Source organism: Anomaloglossus baeobatrachus, chromosome 5 (genome assembly GCF_048569485.1).
Source record: "Anomaloglossus baeobatrachus isolate aAnoBae1 chromosome 5, aAnoBae1.hap1, whole genome shotgun sequence".
NCBI lineage: Eukaryota > Metazoa > Chordata > Amphibia > Anura > Aromobatidae > Anomaloglossus > Anomaloglossus baeobatrachus.
In genome coordinates this window covers 392,164,572-392,189,172 of record NC_134357.1, presented here as the reverse complement: position 1 = coordinate 392,189,172, position 24,601 = coordinate 392,164,572, and the positions used below count along the sequence as shown (strand labels likewise).

The 24,601-nt window shown below is 46.7% G+C and overlaps 1 protein-coding gene across 2 annotated transcripts in view; it reads left to right on the top strand.

Moving 5' to 3' along the window:
* Nucleotides 1-24,601, top strand: part of PGAP3 (post-GPI attachment to proteins phospholipase 3) — a 34,713-nt gene that overhangs the window by 6,175 nt on the left and 3,937 nt on the right. Inside the window, exons 3-7 of one of the 2 annotated variants that reach the window (XM_075347665.1) lie at nt 7,876-8,028; nt 8,103-8,165; nt 8,276-8,337; nt 11,365-11,501; nt 11,605-11,809. In XM_075347665.1, coding sequence (XP_075203780.1) covers nt 7,876-8,028; nt 8,103-8,165; nt 8,276-8,337; nt 11,365-11,501; nt 11,605-11,809 — 620 coding nt within the window. The remainder of the gene's footprint in view (nt 1-7,875; nt 8,029-8,102; nt 8,166-8,275; nt 8,338-11,364; nt 11,502-11,604; nt 11,810-24,601) is intronic. The other variant, XM_075347666.1, reaches the window with a different exon arrangement.

Sequence of the window (24,601 nt, the reverse complement as noted above, 5' to 3'; positions counted from 1 at the left end):
GCTCGGATGGTCAGAGGAGCACATCTTTTAACTGATGTAAAAAGACATGAATCCATGAGACACATTCATTCCTTCTCTGAATGTGTCAAAGGTCATCATAAGTTTGTACTCCCATAGTCTCCTATCTCTCTGGGACTTGAAGTTTCCTTTCAATACCAGCAATTTCATGTCCATGATGCTGTGGTCTGGGTTACAAAAATGTTTGGCCACAGGTAGATCCATCCTTTTTTCTCTAATTGTGTGGCGGTGAGAATTCATCCTTGTCCTGAGCTGTTGTCCGGTCTCCCCTACATACAGACCCTCAGTTGGACATTTGGTACATATAATTAAGTACACCACATTGGTTGTGGTGCAGCTGAAGGTACCTGGGATCTTTTTTTTTTTTTTTTTTTTTTTTTTTTTTTTACTGCACTATTCTAAGTCCTGTTGTGTATAAATATGTGACTCTTCAGATTTTGTGTTATACCATGCCTGATGAAGAGACCTGAGTAGTCTCGAAAGCTTGCAATTATTACCATCTTTTCAGTTAGCCATTAAAAGGTATCAACCACTGAGGACTCTCTGTTCTTTTAAACAATTTTTTTTATCTCTACTGGCTAACACGGTACAAAGATATATTTTACTTGTACCTAGAATATAAGACATTTTCAGTTGTTTCACACTTTAAGTATTTCATTCCACATGTGTTAATTCATAGTTTTGATGCCTTCAATGTGAATCTACAATTTTCAGAGTCATGAAAATATAGAAAACTCTTTGAATGAGGTGTGTCCAAATTTTTGGTCTCAACTGTACATTTACATAGGTTTCTGATAAAAATTATCTTTTACCCACAAAGCCATTTTTGCTGAGGAAAGCAGCTAGCCCTTTTTTTATAATCTGTTAGAGTATCTGTCATTACTACCTCTGACTGCTCTAACTGTAAAGACCCCTTTCCTATTTTTTTGCTGCCGGAATTGCCATTCTTCCACCTGTAGTGAGTGCCTCCTGGTCATTTTTATAGTCTTTGGAAGGAATTGAGCACAGTATGTGAAATTTACACTGCATTACTGCCATATAGAATATATTTATAAGATTAAGGTATTTTTTTGCACAAATTGACCAATTTTTATGCCTACCAGAAACATCCCAGTGTCACTTCTTCTGATGGGGCAGTAACCATTTCTATCAGACATGCCTCTCCTGGGCCAAAAGCCTACAAATTGACATTTAACCCATTTGAGTCCCCGGTTGACTGTCTGCCATTGAATTCCTTTTGGGATGTCTCCACATGAGATTCCAGATGTCTGCTGCCACTTCTCCTATAGTTTACAAGTGCCCGAGGTTCTGCTTAACCCCCTATTCTGCTGATCAGTGTTTGTTCTTGGGATGTCTCCTATTGATTATACATTGATGGCCTATATAATTGAAAATCCAGAAATGCAATAAAAGCGTACCTTTAGTTGTAATAGGAAACATGAGAGCCGCCACCAATCACTGTCTGTCAGATCATTTCTTTGAAGCGTTTGCCTTTGATCTTTTTGCAGGTTAAACAGCATATACTGTTGCTAATGTTATATACACTATACTTCTTTTAATAGTTTGATTATTGTATTTTCTTTGTCGCTCCATTGGGAGACCCAGACAATTGGGTGTATAGCTATTGCCTCTGGAGGCCACACAAAGTATTACACTTAAAAGTGTAAGGCCCCTCCCCTTCTGGCTATACACCCCCAGTGGGATCACTGGCTCACCAGTTTTGTGCTTTGTGCGAAGGAGGCAACACATCCACGCATAGCTCCACTTTTTAGTCAGCAGCAGCTGCTGACTATGTCGGATGGAAGAAAAGAGGACACATATAGTGTCCCCAGCATGCTCCCTTCTCACCCCACTGTATGTCGGAGGTGTTTGTAAGGTTGAGGTACCCATTGCGGGTACGGCGGCAGGAGCCCACATGCTGATTCCTTCCCCATCCCTTTTTACAGGGCTCTGGGTGAAGTGGGATTTACCGGTCTCCAGGCACTGAGACCGTGCTCCATCTACAGCCCCTGGAGAAGATGCTGGATGGAGCGGAGTACATCAGGGACATGGCCCTGCTTCCTCAAGGTACTCTGTGTCCCCGTGCATTTGGCGCTCACACCGCAGCATGCTGGGTGTTGTAGTGCGCCGGGGGACATCAGCGCTGCGGCGCCTGTGCCATGGCCTCATTCAGCTTTGCTGAAGCAGGCTCACTTATGGGAATTGGTCGCGCCGGCCGCTGGGACTGCGGCGCGGCTGGCACTTGTAGTGCGCCGGGGACTTCAGCGCGGCCTGCGCTTTTACGGCGGCCGCGCTGATAACTAGAGTCCCCGGCTTTTGCGGCCTGCTTCCGTTCGTTCCCGCCCCCAGACCTGCCAGTCAGGAGAGGGGCGGGACGCTGGCCACTTCCAGGAATCGGTCGCGCCGGCCGCTGGCAGCGGCGCGGCTGGCACTTGTGGTGCGCCGGGGACTTCAGCGCGGCCCGCGCTTTTACGGCGGCCGCGCTGATAACTAGAGTCCCCGGCTTTTGCGGCCTGCTTCCGTTCGTTCCCGCCCCCAGACCTGCCAGTCAGGAGAGGGGCGGGACGCTGGCCACTTCTATGAATCGGTCGCGCCGGCCGCTGGAACTGCGGCGCGGCTGGCACTTGTGGTGCGCCGGGGACTTCAGCGCGGCCCGCGCTTTTACGGCGGCCGCGCTGTTAACTCGAGTCCCCGGCTTCTGGGCCTAGTCTCCCTTCGTTACCGCCCACAGCCCTGACAGTCAGGGTAGGGGCGTGACGCTGCATAGAGCAGAGCTGAGAGCTGGAGTATGTTTTGCATACTCCACCCCTCTCACTGTGTGCACTGTGAATCCGGATTCCCGCACTTTCTCAGGCACGCCCACGGCTTCCTTCTCTACAAGGACACCGGCAGCCATTAGTGTCAGTTTCTGTACGATACAGAGACAAGTGTGGAAGACCCTGGCATTCTGATAGTCACACAATCGCTGTAACAGGCGTTAAGCAGCACCTGTGGTGCTAACCCCACTAGTGCAGAAGTGCACTTATAGATATGCTTGTACTATATACATTGCACTGTTTGGTCGCACGTTGTATATACCCTCCTGGATTATGCGGAGGAGTTATCAGCATATTCTCTGTGTAAAACAAAGGTGCAGAACCACATGTTTTTCTATACCGCTGGTACAGCATGTACGGCTATACGGCCGGCAGGTACATAGACTCCCATTGTATGCACTAATGGCCAGGGGATGAGGACGGTGTCTGCAGTATTTACTGACAGTTTTTCTGAGACTATGGCTATGATACTAGAAGCCTAGCAGTCCGGACATGTCTCTCACAATATGGGCACTGTTGAATCATTGATCCATGGCCCCCCTCAGTGTGAATAACTAACAGCTCCGGGAATGTCACACGCATCCCAGAGTCACGGCTCTGCACGGACGTCAGTCCCAGACAGCCTAAGGGGCTCGCTATGAGCGGCCTCGGTTTCATCAGGGTCCTAACAGAAGGACTCGCTGTGTAATGAGGCGGAAGTAGCGGCTCAGGATTCTGATCCTGAGACCGCTCTCAATCTGGATACACCTGATTGTGACGCCATAGTAAATAATCTTATAGCGTCCATCTATAGAATGTGGGTTATTTCTCACAGCTCCTCCAGTGGAGGAGTCAGCTTCACGTATTTTTCTGGACCACTCTGCCTTCAGAGAGGCAGTCCAGGAACACCACGCTTATCCAGATATGCGCTTCTCCAAACGGCTTAGGATACACGTTATCCCTGTCCCCTGACTTGGTCAAGGACTGGACCCAATGTCCCGAGCGGCATCCTCCAATCTCCAGGCTTGTAGCTAGATCCATAGTTGCAGTGGGAGATGGAACTGCAAACTCAAAGATGCCACTGACAGACAGATGGATCTCTGGTCGAAAGCCATCTATGAGGCTGTCGGCGCACCGTTAGCTCCGGCATTCTCTCCCTTGGGGCACTCCAAGCTATTTCAGCTTGTCTTACACAGATTGACACGGTTACACGTACATCTGTGCCGCAGGTGGCATCCTTAACCTCTCAAATGTCTGCATTTGTTTCTTACGCGATTCAGGTTGTCCTGGACTCTGCGAACCGTGCGGCGGTAGCCTCCGCTACTCCGTGTTTTTAAGCAGAGCCTGGTCTGCTCGTTAAGTGAATGGAAGGCAGATTCTGCTTCCAAAAAAGGTTGCCTAACCAGTTGCCTTTTTCTGCTGACCGACTGTTTGGTGAGCGTTGGATGTAACCATCAAACAGTCCAGGGGTAAGGATTCATCCTTTCCTCAGCCCGGACACAACAAACCCCAACAGAGCAAGAGGCAGTCGGGGTTTTCGGCCTTTTCGAGGCTCGGGCAGGTCCCATTTTTCCTCGTCCAATGTGGACTCAAAAGGATCAGAGGAGCTAAGATTCTTAGCGGGCTCAGTCTCGCCCAAAAAAGCGACAGTCTGAAAACCCGCTTCCAAGGCGGCTTCCTCATGACTTGCGGCCTCGGTCGGTAGCAGGCTCTCCCGCCTTGGCGATATTTAGCTGCCATAGGTCAATGACCATTGAGTGTGAGACATTCTGTCTCACGGGTACAGGATAGAGCTCACTTCTCGTCCTCCAACTCGATTCTTCAGAATTTCTCCACCTCCCGGCCGGGCCGCTGCTCTTCTGCAAACAGGGTGCACTCTATAGGCAGAAAGAGTGATGACCCCCGTTCCTCTTCAGGAACAAGGTCACGGTTTTTACCCCAAATTCTTTGCGGTACCTATAACAACGGGCCGTTCCGTCCCGTTCTGGATCTAAAAATGCTCAGCAAGCTCGTGGACACCAGGCGGTTCCGGATGGAATCCCTCCGCCATGTCATCGCCTCAAGGTCCCAAGGATATTTCCTAGCTCATTAGGCATCAAGGATGCTTATCCACACGTGCCGATTGATCCAGAGCACTAGCGTTTCTACGCTTCGTTATAGGAGACGAACACCCTCTGTTCGTAGCTCTACCTTCCGGCTAGCGACAGTCCAACTGGTCTTCGCCAAGGTCAGGGCAGCAGTAGTCACAGTCCTGCACTCTCAGGGTCACTCTGTGGTCCCGTATTTAGACGATCTACTTGTCAAGGCACTCTCTTAGGAAACATGCCAACACTGCCCGAACGTTGCGCTGGAGACTCTCTAGAGTTTTGGGTGGATCATCAACTTTTTAAAGTCAGATCCGACCCCGACCCTATCGATAACATATCTAGGCATAGAGTTTCTTACTCTCTCAGCGATAGTGAAGCTGCCGCTAGACAAACAGCATTCACTACGGGCTGCAAGCTCTTCTTTAAGAACCAGTCGCACACATTGAGACGCCTCATGCACTTCCTACGTAAGATGGTAGCAATGGAGGCAGTTCCTTTCGCGCAGTTTTACTGCGTCCACTACAATGGGACATTCTCCGCCAATGGGACGAGGAGTCGACGTCCCTCAAAAGAGTCGTCGTTCTTTCTCAGGCGGCCAAGGAATCTCTACGGTGGTGGCTTCTTCTCACCTCTTGGTCAAAAAGAAGGTCCTTCCTATCCCCGTCCTGGGCGATAGTTACGACAGACGCGAGTCTATCAGGGTGGGGAGCAGTTTTTCTCCACTACAGCGCTCAGGATACGTGGACTCAGCAAGAGTCCACTCTTCAGATCAATGTTCTTGAACACAGAGCAGTGTATCTTGCCCTACAATCCTTCCAACAGCGGCTGGAAAGCAAGCATATCCGACTTCAGTCGGACAGCTCCACAGCGGTGGCATACATCAACCACCAAGGAAGAACGCGCAACCGGCAAGCCTTCCAGGAAGTCCGGCAGGTTCTGATGTGGGTGGAAGACACGGCATCCACCATATCCACAATTCACATCCCAAGTGTGGAAACTAGGAAGCTGACTTCCTAAGTCGCTGAGGTGTGGCCGAAAGAGTATGGTCTCCTCACCCGGACGGGTTTCAGGAGATCTGGCGCCGCTGACAGAGGCCGGACGTCGATCTAATGGCGTCACGGCACAACAACAATGTGCCAGCTTCATGGCACGGTTTCACAATCATCGAGCTCTGGCGGCAAACGCCTTAGTTCAGCATTGGTCGCAGTTCCAGCTACCTTAGGTGCCACCTCTGGCATTGTTGCCCAGAGTACTGCGCTAGATCAAGACCGACTGCGGCCGCGCCATCCTCGTCGCTACAAATTGGCCGAGGATGTTGTGGTACTCGGTTCTGTGGTGCCTCACGGTAGGCTAACCGGGGGCACTACCAGACCAATCAGACTGGCTGTCTCAAGGGCCATTCTTCCATTTGAATTCTACGGCCCTCAACCGGATGGTGTGGCATTGAGTCCTGGAACCTAGTGTCGTCAGGATTACCTCAGGACGTGGTTGCCACCATGAGACGGGCTAGCATACCAACGTCCGCCAAGATTGACCACAGGACGTGGAAGATGTTCTTATCTCGGTGCTCGGCGCAGGGTGTTTCTCCCTGGCCGGTTGCATCGTCTATGTTTCCTTCCTTCCTGCAATCTAGGTAGGAAAATGGGTTGTCGCTCAGTTCCCTTTAGGGACAAGTCTCAGCGCTATCTGTATTTTTTCAGAAACGATGACTTCCTCAGGTACGCACGTTCCTACGGGGAGTTTGTCTTCTCAGCACTCCGTACAAGCGGCCGTTAGAGCCCTGAGATCTGAACAAGGTTCTAATTGCTCTCCAGATGCCGCCTTTCGAGCCTTTGAAGGATGTCTCCCTTCCCGTTTTTCACGGGAAGTGGCCTTCTAGTAACGGTCTCGTCTCTTAGGAGAGTTTCCGAGCTAGCAACGCTCTCATACAAACTCCCTTCCTGGTCCTTCACCAGGACAGGGTAGTTCTGCGTCCGGTTCCGGAATTTCTCCCTAAGGTGGTATCCCATTTTCATATCAATCAGGATATCACCTCACCTTCTTTGTGTCCTCGTCCAGTCCATCAATTTCAGATAGATTTGCATCTGTTGGTTCTGGTGAGAGCACTCAGGTTCTACTTCCCGCATGGCGCTCCTGCGCCACCCGGATGCACTCTTGTCCTTGTCGCTGGTCGGCGTAAACAGTCGCAAGCTTCCAGATCCACCCTTGCTCGGGGGCTCGAGGAACCAATTCTTGAAACCTACAGTTCTACTGGGCTTCTGGTTCTCTCAAGGCCGAAGGCCCATTCTACCAGAGCCGTGGGTGCATCCTGGGCATTACGGCACCAGGCTACGGCTCAGCAGGTGTGTCAGGCACCCACCTGGTCGAGTCTACTTACTTTTACCAAGCATTATCAGATGCATACCTACGCTTCGGCAGACGCCAGCCTAGGTAGATAAGTCATTCAGGCGGCGGTTGGCCACCTGTAGGAGAGGGCCGTTTGACGGCCCTATCATGAGGTATTCTTTTACCCACCCAGGGATTGCTTTTGGACATCCCAATTGTCTGGGTCTCCCAATGGAGCGACAAAGAAGAAGGGAATTTTGTTTACTTACCGTAAATTCCTTTTCTTCTAGCTCCAATTGGGAGACCCAGCACCCGCCCTGTTTTCTCGGGGTTTTTCTGTTTTTTCGGGTACACATGTTGTTCATGTGGTATGGTTCAGTTCTCCGATGTTTCCTCGGATTGAATTGGTCTTTAAACCAGTTATTGGCTTTCCTCCTTCTTGCTTTGGCACTAAAACTGGTGAGCCAGTGATCCCACTGGGGGTGTATAGCCAGAAGGGGAGGGGCCTTACACTTTTAAGTGTAATACTTTGTGTGGCCTCCAGAGGCAATAGCTATACACCCAATTGTCTGGGTCTCCCAATTGGAGCTAGAAGAAAAGGAATTTACGGTAAGTAAACAAAATTCCCTTCTTTTTGTTCTGATTTGCAGTGGCCATTCTCCCGATTCCTGTTCTTCCAGGAGCCAGCCTCTGCCCTGGCCTCCTTCCTTAATGGCGTTGCAAACCTTGTGATGCTAAAGCGTTACCGATCCTCCGTACCTGTTTCGTGCCCGATGTACCAAACATGCCTAAATTTTGCCATCGTAAGTTCCAGATATGCGGCATTACAGCTAAATGGCCTTACAGCTGAGATGATAGACCCTTGGTTTTTCCACAGGTTTCCATAAATGCCTGGTTCTGGTCCACAATTTTCCACACCAGAGACACTTCTATTACTGAGGTAAACGGTGGAAGGAAATGAAACGGTTGCTTGCACAAATATGCTCATGCATGCATACAGTGTCCATCTGTCAGTATACCCTCTGCCACATTCACTGTCTGTCCCCACAGAAAATGGACTACTTCTGTGCCTCGGCAGTCATTCTGCACTCCATCTACCTTTGCTGTATGAGGTGAGTCCAGAAGTGGAGGAAAGATTGAAAATGGCCTGCTCCTCCTCACAATATATGCCTAGCTTTCTCCTTTCTTATGTTGTATTTACTGAAGTGTTTTTTCCCTGGTGTGATCTGCTTATCTTCAATGGTTCCCTCTTGCTCATATTGCTTCTATGGGGTCCTTTTCCATAAGCTGTGCTGCTTTGTTCAATGATCCTCCCCCTGGCACTAGCAATTTTTTTTCTTCTGTGGTTGTGAAATGCTTCTCACTGCTAATTTCTGCTTGCTTGTTGGTGATCTCTTTGGCTGTCACGTTTCCACCAACGTCTTGCCCCACCATCATCCCTTGCTTGCTCTTGTCTTGCTCCACGACCTGCCTAATATCCTATCCTCTTACCCCTGACCTGCCTAGGCTGCTGTCCTCTTACCCCACGACCTGCCTAACCTGCTGTGCCCTTGACCCATTGTCTGCCCAAGGCTCCCTTCACACTTCCTTGCTTCCAGTCCGTGTGATGTCCATTTTCACACATACTGGAGACACATTCACGCACATACGCATTAAAATCTGTGTTTATTTTCACACGGACAATGTGTCTGCGTGTACCACACAAAGACATGTATGTTTTTTAGAATCAGCATAGATTACAATGGCCCATAGAAGTCTATGAAAAACAAGTACAGCGTATGGATGAAATCTTTGTGTCATCCGTGTTACACATACCAGAATTAAATGCATTCAAGAAATTAAAGATTATGTGTTTAAAGATGTGCAAAAATGATGGATAGATGGATGGATTAGGAGAGAGAAATCGATATGTTTTTTTACTGGCAAATAAGAAAATAATTGGAAAAAATAAATGATATGGGGTTCCCCCCATTTTTGATAGCCAGTAAAGGTAAAGCTGACAGCTGTAGGCTGATATTATCAGACTGGTAAGGTCCATGGTTATTGAGCTCTTCCCAGCCTAAAAATAGCAGCCCGCAGCCGCCTCAGAAGTGGCTCATTAAATTAGATGTGCAAGTTCTGGTGCTTCATTTTTGCTTTTCCCAATTTCTCCTGGTGTGTGGGCAGTTGCAGTAATGGTTTATGGGGTTGATGTCAGCTGTGTGATTTCAGCTGTCATCAAGCTCTGGTGGTAGTAATGTAGAGGTGTCTATAAGACACCCCCACTACTAACTCTGTAATGAAAAACAAAACAAAAAAAAGACAAACAATAAAAACAATTTTTCAATATTGACTCCCCGAAACTTTCCATCGTATCCCATTTTATTAAAAACAATCCATGCAGCTTCGCCGTAGTCCATAGAATCCGTCATAGTCCAAAAAAGATATATGAAAAAAAAAAACCCCTGACAAACCTGGAGAAACAAAAGAAGACTTTGTTTTTCTGAATCCCTGGTATACGTCGGATCAGCTGTGAATTTTTTTTTTTTCTTTCTTTTGAAAAAAGTGGAGAATGTGTCTTGTTTTATTTGTAACTATTTGCACATCTTTAACACCTAAAAAAAAAAATCATTAATTTCAGTGTCATGTGGGTTTTTTTTTCTTCTTCCTGGTGCGAGTCACACAGATTACACACGTGCATGTAGATGACACAAATGGTCAAAACGGAACATTTTTTTTAAATGGACCTGTGAAATGGGTGAAAGTTGCTGTCTTCTTTTTATCTCACAACCTTACTAAACTGGTGACCTCTTCCTCCACTACCTTCATAAGCTGCTGTCCCTTTTTGCCCTGCTACCTTCATAAGCTGCTGTCCCTTTTGCCCTACTACCTTCATAAGCTGCTGTCCCTTTTGCCCTACTACCTTCATAAGCTGCTGTCCCTTTTGCCCTACTACCTTCATAAGCTGCTGTCCCTTTTGCCCTACTACCTTCATAAGCTGCTGTCCCTTTTGCCCTACTACCTTCATAAGCTGCTGTCCCTTTTGCCCTGCTACCTTCATAAGCTGCTGTCCCTTTTTGCCCTGCTACCTTCATAAGCTGCTGTCCCTTTTTGCCCTGCTACCTTCATAAGCTGCTGTCCCTTTTGCTCTACTACCTTCATAAGCTGCTGTCCCTTTTGCTCTACTACCTTCATAAACTGCTGTCCCTTTTTCCCTACTACCTTCATAAGCTGCTGTCCCTTTTGCTCTACTACCTTCATAAGCTGCTGTCCCTTTTGCCCCGCTACCTTCATAAGCTGCTGTCCCTTTTTTGCCCTACTACCTTCATAAGCTGCTGTCCCTTTTGCTCTACTACCTTCATAAGCTGCTGTCCCTTTTGCCCCGCTACCTTCATAAGCTGCTGTCCCTTTTGCTCTACTACCTTCATAAGCTGCTGTCCCTTTTGCCCCGCTACCTTCATAAGCTGCTGTCCCTTTTTTGCCCTACTACCTTCATAAGCTGCTGTCCCTTTTGCCCTACTACCTTCATAAGCTGCTGTCCCTTTTGCCCTGCTACCTTCATAAGCTGCTGTCCCTTTTGCCCCGCTACCGTCATAAGCTGCTGTCCCTTTTTCCCTACTACCTTCATAAGCTGCTGTCCCTTTTGCCCTACTACCTTCATAAGCTGCTGTCCCTTTTGCCCTACTACCTTTATAAGCTGCTGTCCCTTTTGCCCTACTACCTTCATAAGCTGCTGTCCCTTTTGCCCCGCTACCTTCATAAACTGCTGTCCCTTTTGCCCCGCTACCTTCATAAGCTGCTGTCCCTTTTTGCCCCGCTACCTTCATAAGCTGCTGTCCCTTTTGCCCCGCTACCTTCATAAGATGCTGTCCCTTTTGCCCCGCTACCTTCATAAGCTGCTGTCCCTTTTGCCCCGCTACCTTCATAAGCTGCTGTCCCTTTTGCCCCGCTACCTTCATAAGCTGCTGTCCCTTTTGCCCCGCTACCTTCATAAGATGCTGTCCCTTTTTGCCCCGCTACCTTCATAAGCTGTTGTCCTCATGCCTACACTTTATCATTTGCTGTCCTGTAGCCCACATTGCACCTATAAACCTTCATGGCCATTTTGGATACTGGTAGGGTTTATCTTGAATCCATTGTAATTATATATCTCCTCCCAGGACTCTGGGCCTTCGATATCCTTCTGTTGCCAGTGTTTTTGGTGCTCTCCTGGTCCTTTTGTTCGGGTGCCATGTATCTTATTTGACCCTTGGGCGATTTGACTATAGTTATAATATGCTAGCAAATGCTAGCTTCGGTGAGTTGAGATTTGTTATCTTGTGATTTATGTTTCTGTACATGTTATGTGATTTTAAACTTCTATCTGGCACTGGATTGCTTATGTCATTCTCTTTGAACAGGTATGATTAATCTTATATGGTGGCTTGTGTGGTGTTTGAGAAGACACTCTCATCAGCCCTACCTCTGGAAATGTGTCCTGGTGGTTGTCCTATTACAAAGCCTGGCGCTTCTGGAATTATTAGATTTTCCTCCTGTCCTGTGGGTACTGGATGCCCATGCCCTCTGGCACTTCAGCACAATCCCTCTAAATATCCTTTTCTACAGGTGAGTGACTATAGTGGATGTTTGTAGACAAAGCTGATTGGGATATGTGTATTGTTTTATTTTCCAGTTGATATTTAAGGGTGTTGTCTCCTCTTGCTCTTCCAGAATGCACTCGCTTCCCTGGCTCCAAGCCTGCTGCTTGCCATGGGTAGTGCACTCTTACTTGACAGTTGGGTACAGTGGTATGCTTGCGCCACTGGGCCCAAACTCTGTGCTTGCTGATGGTGCATGCAGATGTAGCTTTGCCTATGCAGCATTGAAGCTGTAACCAACTTTCTGGCCAGCTTTGGAGCAAGATATAAAAGCTGTATAGAAAAAAAAGCTTCTTGTACCGCTGTACTCATTTCCTTGACAACTGGCTACGTCTGATAGACTCATGTAATGTAGGCAACGAGAAGGAAGCCATAAAATTAATGGAGTTCTCCACCACACCAATAGCGTATAAGCAAACCCTATATTCCCCCACGTAAAATAACAGTTGTATACTTGCCTCTAGTGTCGGTACCAGTCGACGGCCGCTAATGATCCACCTCACCATTTCCAGACAAAACTGACTTGTAGAAGCGAGAGCTGCTGCTTTGAATGCCTCTGGTGTCAGTAACGTCCAAAGGAAGTGATGGTGAAGAATTAACGGCTGCCGATTCACTTTGGGGCTCACTTGACATACCCATGTCAGAGGAGAACAGGCACCACCATTGCTGGAATGGTGCCGGCACCAGAGGTGATTGAAAACGGGCTGAGCAGTGGATAATCCTTTTTAAACATCTTGAGAATGGGGCGGGGTATGCTCATGCACTGAGCAGAAGTGCTGGAGTGGAGCTCCTGCTATCCTCAATACCATCCTGAGGTTTTTATCCCTTCACTGACCATTTGCGGACCAAAACATTCCTTAACCCCATAGCGACGGCCTAACGTCTCAAGACGTCGGAAAAACAGGGTACTTATTCTGTTCCGACGTCTTGAGACGTCAGGCCGGAAAAAGCTTGTAGCGCCCCCCAGTGACGAAAAATCTCGGGGGTTTCCGCTACCGGAGGTAGCTGAGACCCCCAAGATTATGAATCGGGGTGTTTTTTTTGGACCCCGTTAATGCGATCGCCGGTATACACCGTATACCGGCGACAACATTAAAAAAAAAAAAATGGCCGGTAAAATTGATTTATTTCTCATCTGACGTGATCAAACATGTCAGATGAGAAATAAATATAATCCTCTAGTGCCCCCAAAGCCCCCGGTACCGGAGAGTCCCCCCACCACCCCTACCCCCCCTCCGGAAAATCCAAGATGGCGCCGACGCGCGCTGAAAACTCCCGCCGCCGCCGCCTCTGTATTCATTTCCCTCCGATCTGAAATGATCAAACATTTCAGATCGGAGGGAAATGTCCTCCCCCTGACCCCTCCTCCGGTACACCGGAGATCTCTGGTCCCCGGAGCCCCCTCCGGTTCTCCAGAGCCGCCTCCCCCCTCCCCCCTCCGGAGCGTGGAAAATGGCGGCCGCATTCATCCCACTCTTTCTGCCGCATGTGACACGTCACATGCGGCAGAAAGTTGTCCCCAGGTCCCCCCGTCACCCTCCGTCACCCCCCCCCAGCCCCCGGTCATACGTTACCTGTCTGCTGGTGCTCCGGCCCCGCGATCACGCCGCCTCCTTCTCTTGAATGCTGGCGGCGCATGCGCAGACAGCGGCTGTCAGCTGGATCCCTGCAAGCAGGGATCCTGCTGACGTCGCTGATGCACAGGCTCCACTGTGGACCGGGGGAGGGTGAGTGCAGTGATCTGCAGCCACACTCCTCACATGGAGAGGCTGCTGTTCCAGAAAATGGGGGGTACGTTCTGTGAGCGTGCCCCTCATATTCTGGAATGAGGTTACTGCAGGTCACTCTGCCCTAGGTTGGACCGGGGCAGTGTGAGTGCAGTATTCTCAGATTACTGCACCCACACTGCTCATGGAGAGCTTGCTCTTCCAGAAAATGGGGGATACGTTCCCTGAACGTGCCCCCCATATTCTAGAAGATCCAGAGACGGCGTGGGACCTCAAAAATGGATTACAGCGACCGAAATTTATTTATTTACAATAAATTGGTAAAAGAGGAATGTTTCGGGGAGTTTTTTTTCAAATAAATTTTTTTTTGTCTTTATTTTTTTCTATTTCTTGACTGGGTTAGTGATGTCGGGTATCTGTTCAGATGCCGTGACATCACTAACCCCAGGGCTTGATGCCAGGTGACATTACAGCTGGTATCAACCCCATATATTACCCCGTCTGCCACCGCACCAGGGCGCGGGATGAGCTGGAGCGAAGCGCCAGGATTGGCGCATCTAATGGATGCGCCACTTCTTCTGGGGCGGCTGCGGCCTGCTATTTTTAGGCTGGGAAGAGTCCAATAACCATGGCTCTTCCCACCCTGAGAATACCAGACCCCAGCTGCCTGCTTCACCTTGGCTGGTGATCTAATTTGGGGGGACCCCACGTTTTTGTTTTTTTTTTTTAAAAAACGCCTGGGGAGCCCTCCAAATTGATCACCAGCCAAGGTGAAGCTGTCAGCTGTGGTTTGCAGGCTACAGCTGTCTGCTTTACCCTAGCTGGCTATCAAAAATAGGGGGGACCCCACGTCGTTTATTTTAATTAATTTTTTGGGGGGCTAAATACAAGGCTAGGCACCCTTTAGTGCCACATGAAAGGCACTAAAGGGCGCCAGCTTAGAATATGCAGGGGGTGGGACGTTATATTTGTTTGACATCTATCCATTCATCCATTGTAGCATTTTAGGCTGTGCGCCCACAATCGGGATTTGCAGCGTTTTGGGCGCAGAGTGTTTTCCCTGCGTCCATAACGCTGCATTGTGCAGTAGAAGCACAGTGGAAGGATTTTTAGAAATCCCATGCCCAATGTGCTTGCCCAATGTACTTCTCTTCTCCGCAGCATAAACCGACCTGTGGCGCAGCTTCCCGAGCCTCAGCATGTCAATTTATGCTGCGGAGATGAGTGTTCTCTGCAGGTAGCATAGAGCTCCACAGCGGCCTGAACCCAAATCGTGAGCATGGGCAGCTGCGTTCTCCCGTGGACAACACTCACATCTCTGCAGGAGGCTGACACTGTGTACTAGACGCCGTGTCGCTGGATCATGGCCACATAGCCTAAAAGTGAGACATTTGTTGCTACAGCAACATTTTTGTGAAGTACCTGTGGATTCAAAATGCTACTATACTCCTGAATAAAATCCAGTTTCCAAAATGGAGTCACTTGTGGGGGGTTTCGAATGTATAGGTACCCAAGGGGCCCTGCAAATGTGACATGGTGCCCGCAATTTATCTCAACTTTTCCAGAATTCAAATGGTGCTCCTTCCATTCCAAGCCCTCCCATTTATCCAAACAGAGGTTTTTGGCCACATGTGGGGTATCCCTGTGCTCATAAGACATTGGATAACAACCTGTTGGGTCCACGGTTTGTTGTTGTCTCTTGAAAAAGTGAGAAATTTGATGCTGAAGCAACATTTTTGTGAAAAAAATGAAAATTTTCAATATGGCAACCTAAGCTTATCAAAATCTGTGAAGTATTCGTGGATTCAAACTGCTCACTATACACCTAGATAAAAGCCTTGAGGTGTCTTGTTTCCAGAATGGAGTCACTTGTGGGGGACAGCCACTGTTTAGGCACCTCAGGGGCTCTCCAAATGCAACCTGGCGTCCGCTATTGATTCCAGCCAATTTTGCAGTCAAATGGCACTCCTTCCCTTCCGAGCCCTGCTGTGCACCCAAACAGTTGATTTCCACCACATATAAGGTATCGCCAAACTCAGGAGAAATTGCACAATAAATGTTATGCTGAATATTTTCCATTTACTCTTGTAAAAAAAAAAGCTACCTGGTTGAAATAACAATTTTGTGGTAAAATTTTATTTTTTTTTTTCATGGCTCAACGTTATAAAATTCTGTGAAGCACCTGGGGGTTCAGGGTACTCACCAAACATCTAGATAAATTCCTTGAGGGGCCTAGTTTCCAAAATGGGGTCACTTGTGCGGGGTTTCTGCTGTTTAGGTACCTTAGGGGTCCTCCAAATGTGACATGGTGCCCGCAATCTTTTTCAGCCAAATTTCCTTTCCAAAATTCAAATATTGCTCCTTTCGTTCCAAGCCCTCCCATTTGTCCAAACAAAGGTTTCAGACCACATGTGAGGTATCACCGCGCTCATAAAAAAGTGGTTAACAAACCTTGAGGTCAAATTTTTGGAATTACCTCTTGAAAAAGTGAGAAAATTGATGCTAAAGCAACATTTTTGAGAAAATTATTAAAATTTTCAATATGACAACGTAACGTTAACAAAATCTGTGAAGTACCTGTGGATCTAAAAAGCTCACTATACCCCTAGATAGAATCCTTGAGGGGTCTAGTTTCCAAAATGGTGTCACTTGTGAGGGATTTCTTCTGTTTAGGTACCTTAGCGGACCTGTAAATGCAACATGGTGCCCGCAATCTATTTCAGCCAAATTTGCTTTCCAAAATTCAAATATTGCTCCTTCTGTTCCAAGCCCTCCCATTTGTCCAAACAGAGGTTTCTGATCACATGTGGGGTATTGGCGCGTTCATAAGAAAGTGGGGAACAAGTTTTGGGGTCCATTTTGTTGTGTTATTTCTTCTAAAAGTGAATAAATTTGGGTTAGAGCAACATTTTTAGGTAAAATTTAATTTTTGCTTTTTTTTCATTCCACATTGCTTTTGTTCATGTGAAGCACCTGAAGGGTTAATAAACTTCTTGAATGTGGTTTTGAGTACTTTGGGGGGTGCAGTTTTTAGAATGGTGTCACTTTTGGGTATTTTCTGTCATCTAGGCCTATTGAAGTCACTTCAAATGTGATGTGGTCCCTAAAAAAATGGTTTTGTAAATTTTGATGTAAAAATGAGAAATCGCTGATAAACTTTGAACCCCTCTAACTTCCTAACAAAAAAAAATTTTGTTTCCAAAATTGGTCTGATGTAAAGTAGATAAGTGGGAAATGTTATTTATTAACTATTTTGTGTCACAGAAATCTCTGGTTTAACGGTATAAAAATTCAAAAGTTGAAAATTGCAAAATTTTCAAAATTTTTGCCAATTTTCAATTTTTTTCATAAATAAACGCAAAAAATATTGTCCTAAATTTGGTACTAACACGAAGTCCAATATGTGACGAAAAAACAATCTCAGAATCACCGGGATCCGTTGAAGCGTTCTAGAGTTATAACCTCATAAAGTGACACTGGTCAGAATTGCAAAATTTGGTCTGGTCATTAAGGTGAAAATTAGCTCCGTCACTAAGGGGTTAAAGAAAGGTGGACATGGCTGGGAGATTGCGGGTCATCAATTTTCAAACACCAACCTTTTAGACATCGAAGACAACAGGTTGGGCCCATTTTGGAGAGGCTTCTGGCTGATCACACCCTCATGATCTGATGCTCTGGAGTCAGCCTTATGATTTAAGTGCAGGCATCCTGCATTGAGAGGCTGCTGTTGGGTCCTTGTGCCATCAGGTTGCTAACGCTGCGGCCGCAATCTTTCTAATCCCTCAAACTTGAGTCCTATGAACAGTAATAAATGCGGCTCTCTGACACTTTTATAAAGGGTGGAATCCGCTGGTGAAGGTATCTACAAGCCAGAGGCTCGATAGTGAACAGGTGCCATATTCTGGACCCATGGATGTATTCTCTGAGCAGTCACGCTCACGTGCTGTCACAATCATTCTTTGCACACTTAGTGTACTGAAATACTAAAACCTTAGCCACGTACCCTACACAGACACAGTAGAGGAGAGATGTAGTCATCTTGATAGATAATCTTAGGACTCCTCCAAGTTATGCTCAAGTTTCTGCTGGGATGAGCAGGAATCAAGGCTCTACTGCAGCGGATAAACTCAAGGAATTCACTATGGGGACCAGACGAACAGCACCCGAACATTAAGGGGTGGTGTTTCAACCACAAAAGCCAGAGTAACAGGGTTTAAATGTCAGAGTATGAGATGAAGGAAGGGCAGGAAAACCTAACTTTATAGGCTGCTTTACACTCTTCGACATCACTAGCGTTTGCTAGCAATGTCGCAAGCGATAGCACCCGCCCCCGGCATTCGTACGACATTTGGTGATCGCTGCCGTAGCGAACATTATCGCTACGGCAGCCTCATACGTACATACCTTGTCAGCGATGATGCTGTGACCGCCGAACAATCTCTCCTTCAAGGGGGAGGTGCGTTCAGCGTCAAAGCGACGTCACTGCGGCGTCACTAAGCGACCACCCAATAGCAGAGGAGGGGCGGAGATGAGCGGCCGGTATATCCCGCCCACCTCCTTGCTTCCTCATTGCCGGTGGACACAGGTAAGGAGATGTTCGTCGTTCCCGCGGCGTCACACATAGCGATGTGTGACGCCGCAGGAACGACGAACATCCAGCGGCATGCACCACCAACGATATTTTAAAAAGGAGCGACGTGTCAGCGATCAAAGATTTTTGACGTTTTTGCAATTGTTGATCGTCGCTCCTTGGGGTCACACGCTGCGATGTCGCTAACAGCGCCGGATGTGCGTTACTAACGACGTGACCCCGACGATATATTTTTGGCGATGTCGCAGCGTGTAAAGCACCCTTTAGTCAGGTATCAGAGCACTTACTACGGGCCATCTCAGTTTGTAAGTGCTCAATGACGAGGAAAATTGAGGAGGTACAGTCAGACGTGGGACTTCTACGTCAAGACATGCAGGCTTTTAGTGGTCGTATCACTGAAGTGGAATCCAGAGTATCATATTTGGCGGTCAAACTTTCCCCTATGGTGAACCAACTAAACAAGGTAGCTGGGTCAGCCAAACCATGATGTCAAAAAACAGGTGATCTTCAAAACCGACTTTGCCGAAATAATTTTAGGGTTATAGGCCTACCTAAAAGAGCTGAAGGTCAACACCCTGAACAATTTATTTAAAACTGGCTTAAAACTAAAGGGGGCTTTACACACTACGACATCGCTAATGCGATCTCGTTGGGGTCACGGAATTTGTGACGCACATCCGGCTGCATTAGCAATGCCGTTGCGTGTGACACCTATGAGCGATTTTTGCTTCGTCCCAAAAACGTGCAAAATCGCTTATCGGTGACATGGGGGGTCCATTCTCGAATATCGTTACTGCAGCAGTAACGAGGTTGTTCCTCATTCCTGCGGCAGCACACATCGCTCCGTGTGACGCCGCAGGAACGAGGAAGCTCACTTTACCTGCCTCCCGGCCGCTATGCGGAAGGAAGGAGGTGGGCGGGATGTTACCTCCCGCTCATCTTCGCCCCTTCGCTTCTATTGGGCGGCGGTTCAGTGACGCTGCTGTGAAGTCGCTGTGACGCCGCACGGACCGCCCCCTTAGAAAGGAGGCGGTTCGCCGGTTACAGCGACGTTACTAGGCAGGTAAGTATGTGTGACGGCTCTGGGCGATGTTGTGCGCCACGGGCAGCGATTTGCCCGTGTCGCACAACAGACGGGGGCGGGTACCCACACTAGCGATATCGATACAGATATCGCAGTGTGTAAAACGGCCTTTAGTTGAGATGAATTGTCCCCAGCTTCTTAGTGAAGAGGGCCCATAGAGTCCCACCTAAACACCCACCTCCAGGAGCCCCCCCATGGCCGTTCCTAGCTCGGCTTTTGAATGGAAAGGACAGAGCGCATTGCGCCTGGCCAAGCAGAGGCCCTCTCAAGTATAACTGCAACAATCTCCATATTCCCAGATTTTTTTTGTGGACTCACAAAAGTCGAGCCCAGTTCATGGATGCCAAACAGAAGTTTAAAGATTGGGACATTTCTTATTCTATGGTTTGTCTGGCTCACCTCCACATCGTATACTAGGGATCCACAACTTTCTTGTCCAACCCCAGCAAACTGTTAGAATGGCTACAGCTTCATCCTGCTAAGAGATAGGAGAAACGCTAATCTTCTTACCGCAGAAGATTCCGAGCCTTCATTCATGAACCTGTAGGAGGGGAAACTGGATAAATTTGGCAGGCCAGAAAATCTTTCTATAAACTGGAACAAATTGGCATTAATATTTCTTTCTACCCATTTGCATTCTTTGTCACTTTTACCAGTAGTCACACACACTTTTTTTTATTTTTCATTTTTTTTTTTTTTTTTTTTTCCAACTAAAGTTTTACATTTTTAATACATACAAAAAGTTGTAGAAACAGTCCATAAACGCATAAAGTGAATCAAATATAGCTATGGAACAGATGACAAATTTTCCATACATCCAGCTGTAGTCTAAAGGAAATAGACCAACCAACACACAAACAAAACAAGATGTTGACACACAGAGGTAGGAGGAAGGGCAGAGAAACAAGTGGAATGCCAATAAGGCACAGACCAGCCTAATGCTCTCTGTCAGCCCAATATGTATCCCATAGAATCCAGATACTGTCAAAAGGGTCCATTGTATTATTAGATAACGCGGATAGGTACTCCATTCTTCCTACTTCCTGAATCCAAGACTGGAGGTCACCGAGCGATGGGGAACGCGTCGGCCTCAATTGGCAGGATATCAAACATCTAGCAGCTGTTATGTGTAATAAGTTATTTTACTGCCGAAATGAAATGGTGGAACATTAAGTAAATAGAATTTTAGGTCCAAAGGTATCAGGAGCACAGCAATTTTATAGATAAGGGACTTAACGGACTCCCAAAAGTTATGTATATTGGGACAAGTCCAAAAAAGCGTGGGACATCTCCCCCTATTCCCCCCCCCCCCCCATCTCCCAACAAATATCGGGGATAGTCAGGTTAAGGTTGTGTAGGAGAGAGGGGGTATGATACCAGTATATGTATGAGAAGCTTGTATTGGTATTCTTTGTAAGCACCGCATGGTCTGTTGCCAGACACAAAAAGATAGTCTCCCCCAGAAAGGCTTCCAACTTACTCAAGTAGGCGTATTTCGGTTGGTCTTCCGGAGAAGGGTTAGTCAATATTCTGTAAATGTCTGATATAAGGCCTTTAGTAGAAACACCAACTCTACACAATTTTATTTAAAAAAAAAAAAAAAAAAGTGGGAATGTAGACACCAAAGGATGAAAAAAGTACATAAAATGTCCAATTTGCAAGTAGCGTTAGTATGAGTTGGCTGGTAAGTTGAATTGAGTGGATAGGCGTTACTATCCTGGAATGGATGGCTACTGTATCAGCAAATCAAGAGATGTTTGTCAGACCACATTTTAGTCATATTATCCTTTAGACCGTCAGGGTGCCCAGGGTTAAAATGGAATGAGGTTAGAGGGGAATAGTTGGAGCTAAATGGGAATGTTTTGAGAAATGATCCCACATTTTCTTAGTGAAAGCTATTTGACCTAGCATATGTGTGTCTAGCTTATTAGAAGAGCCCCCATAGATAGGAATTAGGATGTCTTGGGGCTAGCCAAAGCTTCTCTACTTCCATCCAACTTGAAAAAGCTACAGTAAAGGACCATTCCGGAATATTATGTAAATGAGCTGCCCAATAGTATTTCACTGTCAGGAACTCCCTCAGGTTAGTGGCAAGCAAGATCTGTTTCTTAATCCTGTCTATTGTGGGCCCTAATGAATTGAAATATTACTAATTGCATGTTGCGCAACTCTCTATATGGAACACATATTAGGAGAGTCTCAAACAAAGAAGCTTCGGAAGAATAGTCATTTTAACTGCCGAAATCCTTCCAAACCAGGACAATGGGAGACCATTTCATCTAATAAGCAGGCTTTTTAGCTCCGGGAATAAGTGGGGGTAATTGTAGCGGTCAAACATATTTAAATATTCTCTCTTATATTATTCTACCACTATTTGATTATGGTAAAATGAAGTTTAATCTCTGGGGGAAACTACCTTTATCAGTGCTGGGACGCATAAACCTAATTAAGATGATTATCTTGCCAAAATTCTAAAGCTGGGTTCACACATAGCGACAACGACGTCGCTGTTACGTCACCATTTTCTGTGACGCAACAGCGACCTTGTAAGTCGCTGTTATCGCTGCTTAGCTGTCAAACACAGCGACGCAGCAGCAATCATAACGACACACGTCGCTGTGCTACATGTGCAGAGAGCAGGGAGCCGCGCACACTGCTTAGCGCTGGCTCCCTGCACTCCTAGCTACAGTACACATTGGGTTAATTACCTGATGTGTACTGCAGCTACATGTGCACAGAGCAGGGAGCCGTGCACACCGCTTTGCGCTGGCTCCCTGCACTCCTAGCTACAGTACACATCGGGTTATTTACCCGATGTGTACTGCAGCTGCATGTGCAGAGAGCAGGAGCCGGCACTGACAGCGAGGGCGGACGCTGGTAACTAAGGTAAATATCGGGTAACCAGAGAAAGGTCTTCCCTTGGTTACCCGATGTTTACCGTGGTTACAGCTTACCGCAGCTGCCAGACGCTGGCTCCTGCTCCCTGCTCACTTCATTTCGTCACTCTCTCGCTGTCACACACACGCGGAAGAGCAACGACCAAAAAATGAAGCTGGACATTCAGCAACGACCGGCGACCTCACAGCAGGGGCCAGCTCGTTGCTGATGTCACACACGGCGGCAGCGACGTCGTTGTCGTCGTCACTGTGTGTGACACCACCCTTATACACTGCAACACAGTGCTGTACCTATCCGTAAATCCTTCTTCACAACACTTAACTCGATCATTTCTTCATTTATTTGTGTGGCATAGTTCTCAGCCCAAACGTAAAGGATTTACTCTTCAAAGACCCAAAAAGCTCGGGGGTACAGCTTTGTCAGATTTTTTTCTTTATTACATAGCTGGCTAGCTAAGGGCGCTAAGCAGTTGGATGCCGGGTTCTCAACTGCCAAATTCAGTCACTTGGCAGCTGCCTACTAGGATTTTTGGAGCTTGATAAACCTGACATTCCCAAAATGTCGCCTATGCTCAAGTTGGTGTGGCAGTATGTGACTCCATAGAAATCAGGGTCTCTGCCCCTACACCATGCTGCTCCTAGATTACATAGCAAAAATCTGATGACAGATTTCCTTGAACTAAAAATTGGTAATTTACGGTTATTTACTTTATTTAACTTTTCATTGTTTTCCAGTTGGGTAATTAATAAAGCAAATGAGAATACCAGGTGTCTGAGACAACCGGCTATGTTACTGTAAATGCCGCTAGGTGTAGGCATGATTCCAGTCCAGTCTATTGTGTTTATCAAACTACTTGTTTGGTGTAGCTCTGGTTTTAAAATGAGGCTATGTGCCCACACCGCAGTTTATTTTTTTTCTCCAGTGAAAAACACACCCTCTGGCAGAAAAACGCATCACATAAAAATGCGTGGGTTTTTGGCCTGTTTTTTTTTTTTTTTTTTTTTTTTCTTCTTCAATGGAAAAACGCAGAAAAGACATGCTCCTTCTGACTTCTGCAACGAAAACTGCAGGCAAAAAAGAAGTAACGTGCGTAAAGCCTTTCGGATTTCTCATAGACTCTGCTGGGGAAGGTCATACATACAGTTTAGGACTATAAACTGCACCAAAAACGCAGCAAAAAAAAGCAGTGTGCGCAGAAGGCCTTAGGGGACTTGTGCATTTATCACGATCTTTATATCTATTTTATTCATGTAGAATTTCCGTAAATCTTAATAATAATATAAGCGCACAAACAACTTGTGGATCACGCACATGGGCACATCAAGGCTTTATACTCCCTCCAGATGTAAAGACTACTGTGTGTCCCAATAGCAATTCTTTTTGCGGAGGCAAATTGAGAAACGTTCTGGCACGTCTGATCAGACGTCATAGTTAGGCTAGTTTCACACTTGGGTTGAACGGCATCCGTTGCATTGCGTTGTGTGACGGATGCAACGGATGCGTTGCATATAATGGCACAATGGATGCAAACAGATCGTACAAAACAACAGCAAGCTTTTTTTTTTTGTTCTTTTTTAGTTTTACCGGCAGCAGACTATTGTGAACGATCAGCTGATTATTATTATTATCATGCCGGCTGCCGAAAAATAGTGAAAAATAGAGGATTCCGCCGCTCAAAAAACATTACATGCTGCGTTCCTTCCGGCCGACGGACGCAACGCAGCGTCAGCCAGTAGAAGCAACGCAGGTACTTTTGGCACAATCCGTCGTCCATACAAGTCTATGGGAAACAGCGGAATACGTTAACGGATTCCGCTGTTTTCCAAAAGGGCGGATTGTGACGGAAGGAAAAAAAGGCAAGTGTGAAAGTACCCTTACCCAGGTATTTTCTACTACAGAATGTGTTTGTAGCAGAGAGTCTATCTGTAGGTACAGCACAGACTGATCCTTTACGGCAGCACAGAGGCAGCGGAGCTCTGAACTGTGTGCATTAAAGGGAACTCGGGAGGTTGTTTTTGGGTTTTTTTCTGATTCTATATGGCTCTGAGAAATAACATTACAGACTGGAGCATCACACATTGTGTTATGGAGATATTCTGCTCTAGGAAGTGTGAAAGATATTTGAATGGCCATGCACAAATTAATAAAAACAAAACAAAGTCCAGTATTTTTGACACCTTTGTGTTCCTTGATTTCCTTAACCTAATTCTGGGACTTGTGGGAAAATCCATCATAGTGTTAGATCAAATTTATGCAGAAATATGGAAAATTCTGCAGGGTTCACAAACTTTTAAGCACCTTTTTTATATACACATTTGATACATGTTAACCAGCGGTCACAGGAAAATGCTGGTCTTAAAGGGGGTTTCTTACCATGATAAATAGATAGAAGTGCACAGTGCTTGTAAAAACAAGTGACTTTCCAATTGTTCCCCTCCTGTTCTCAAGAGTAGAAGGATT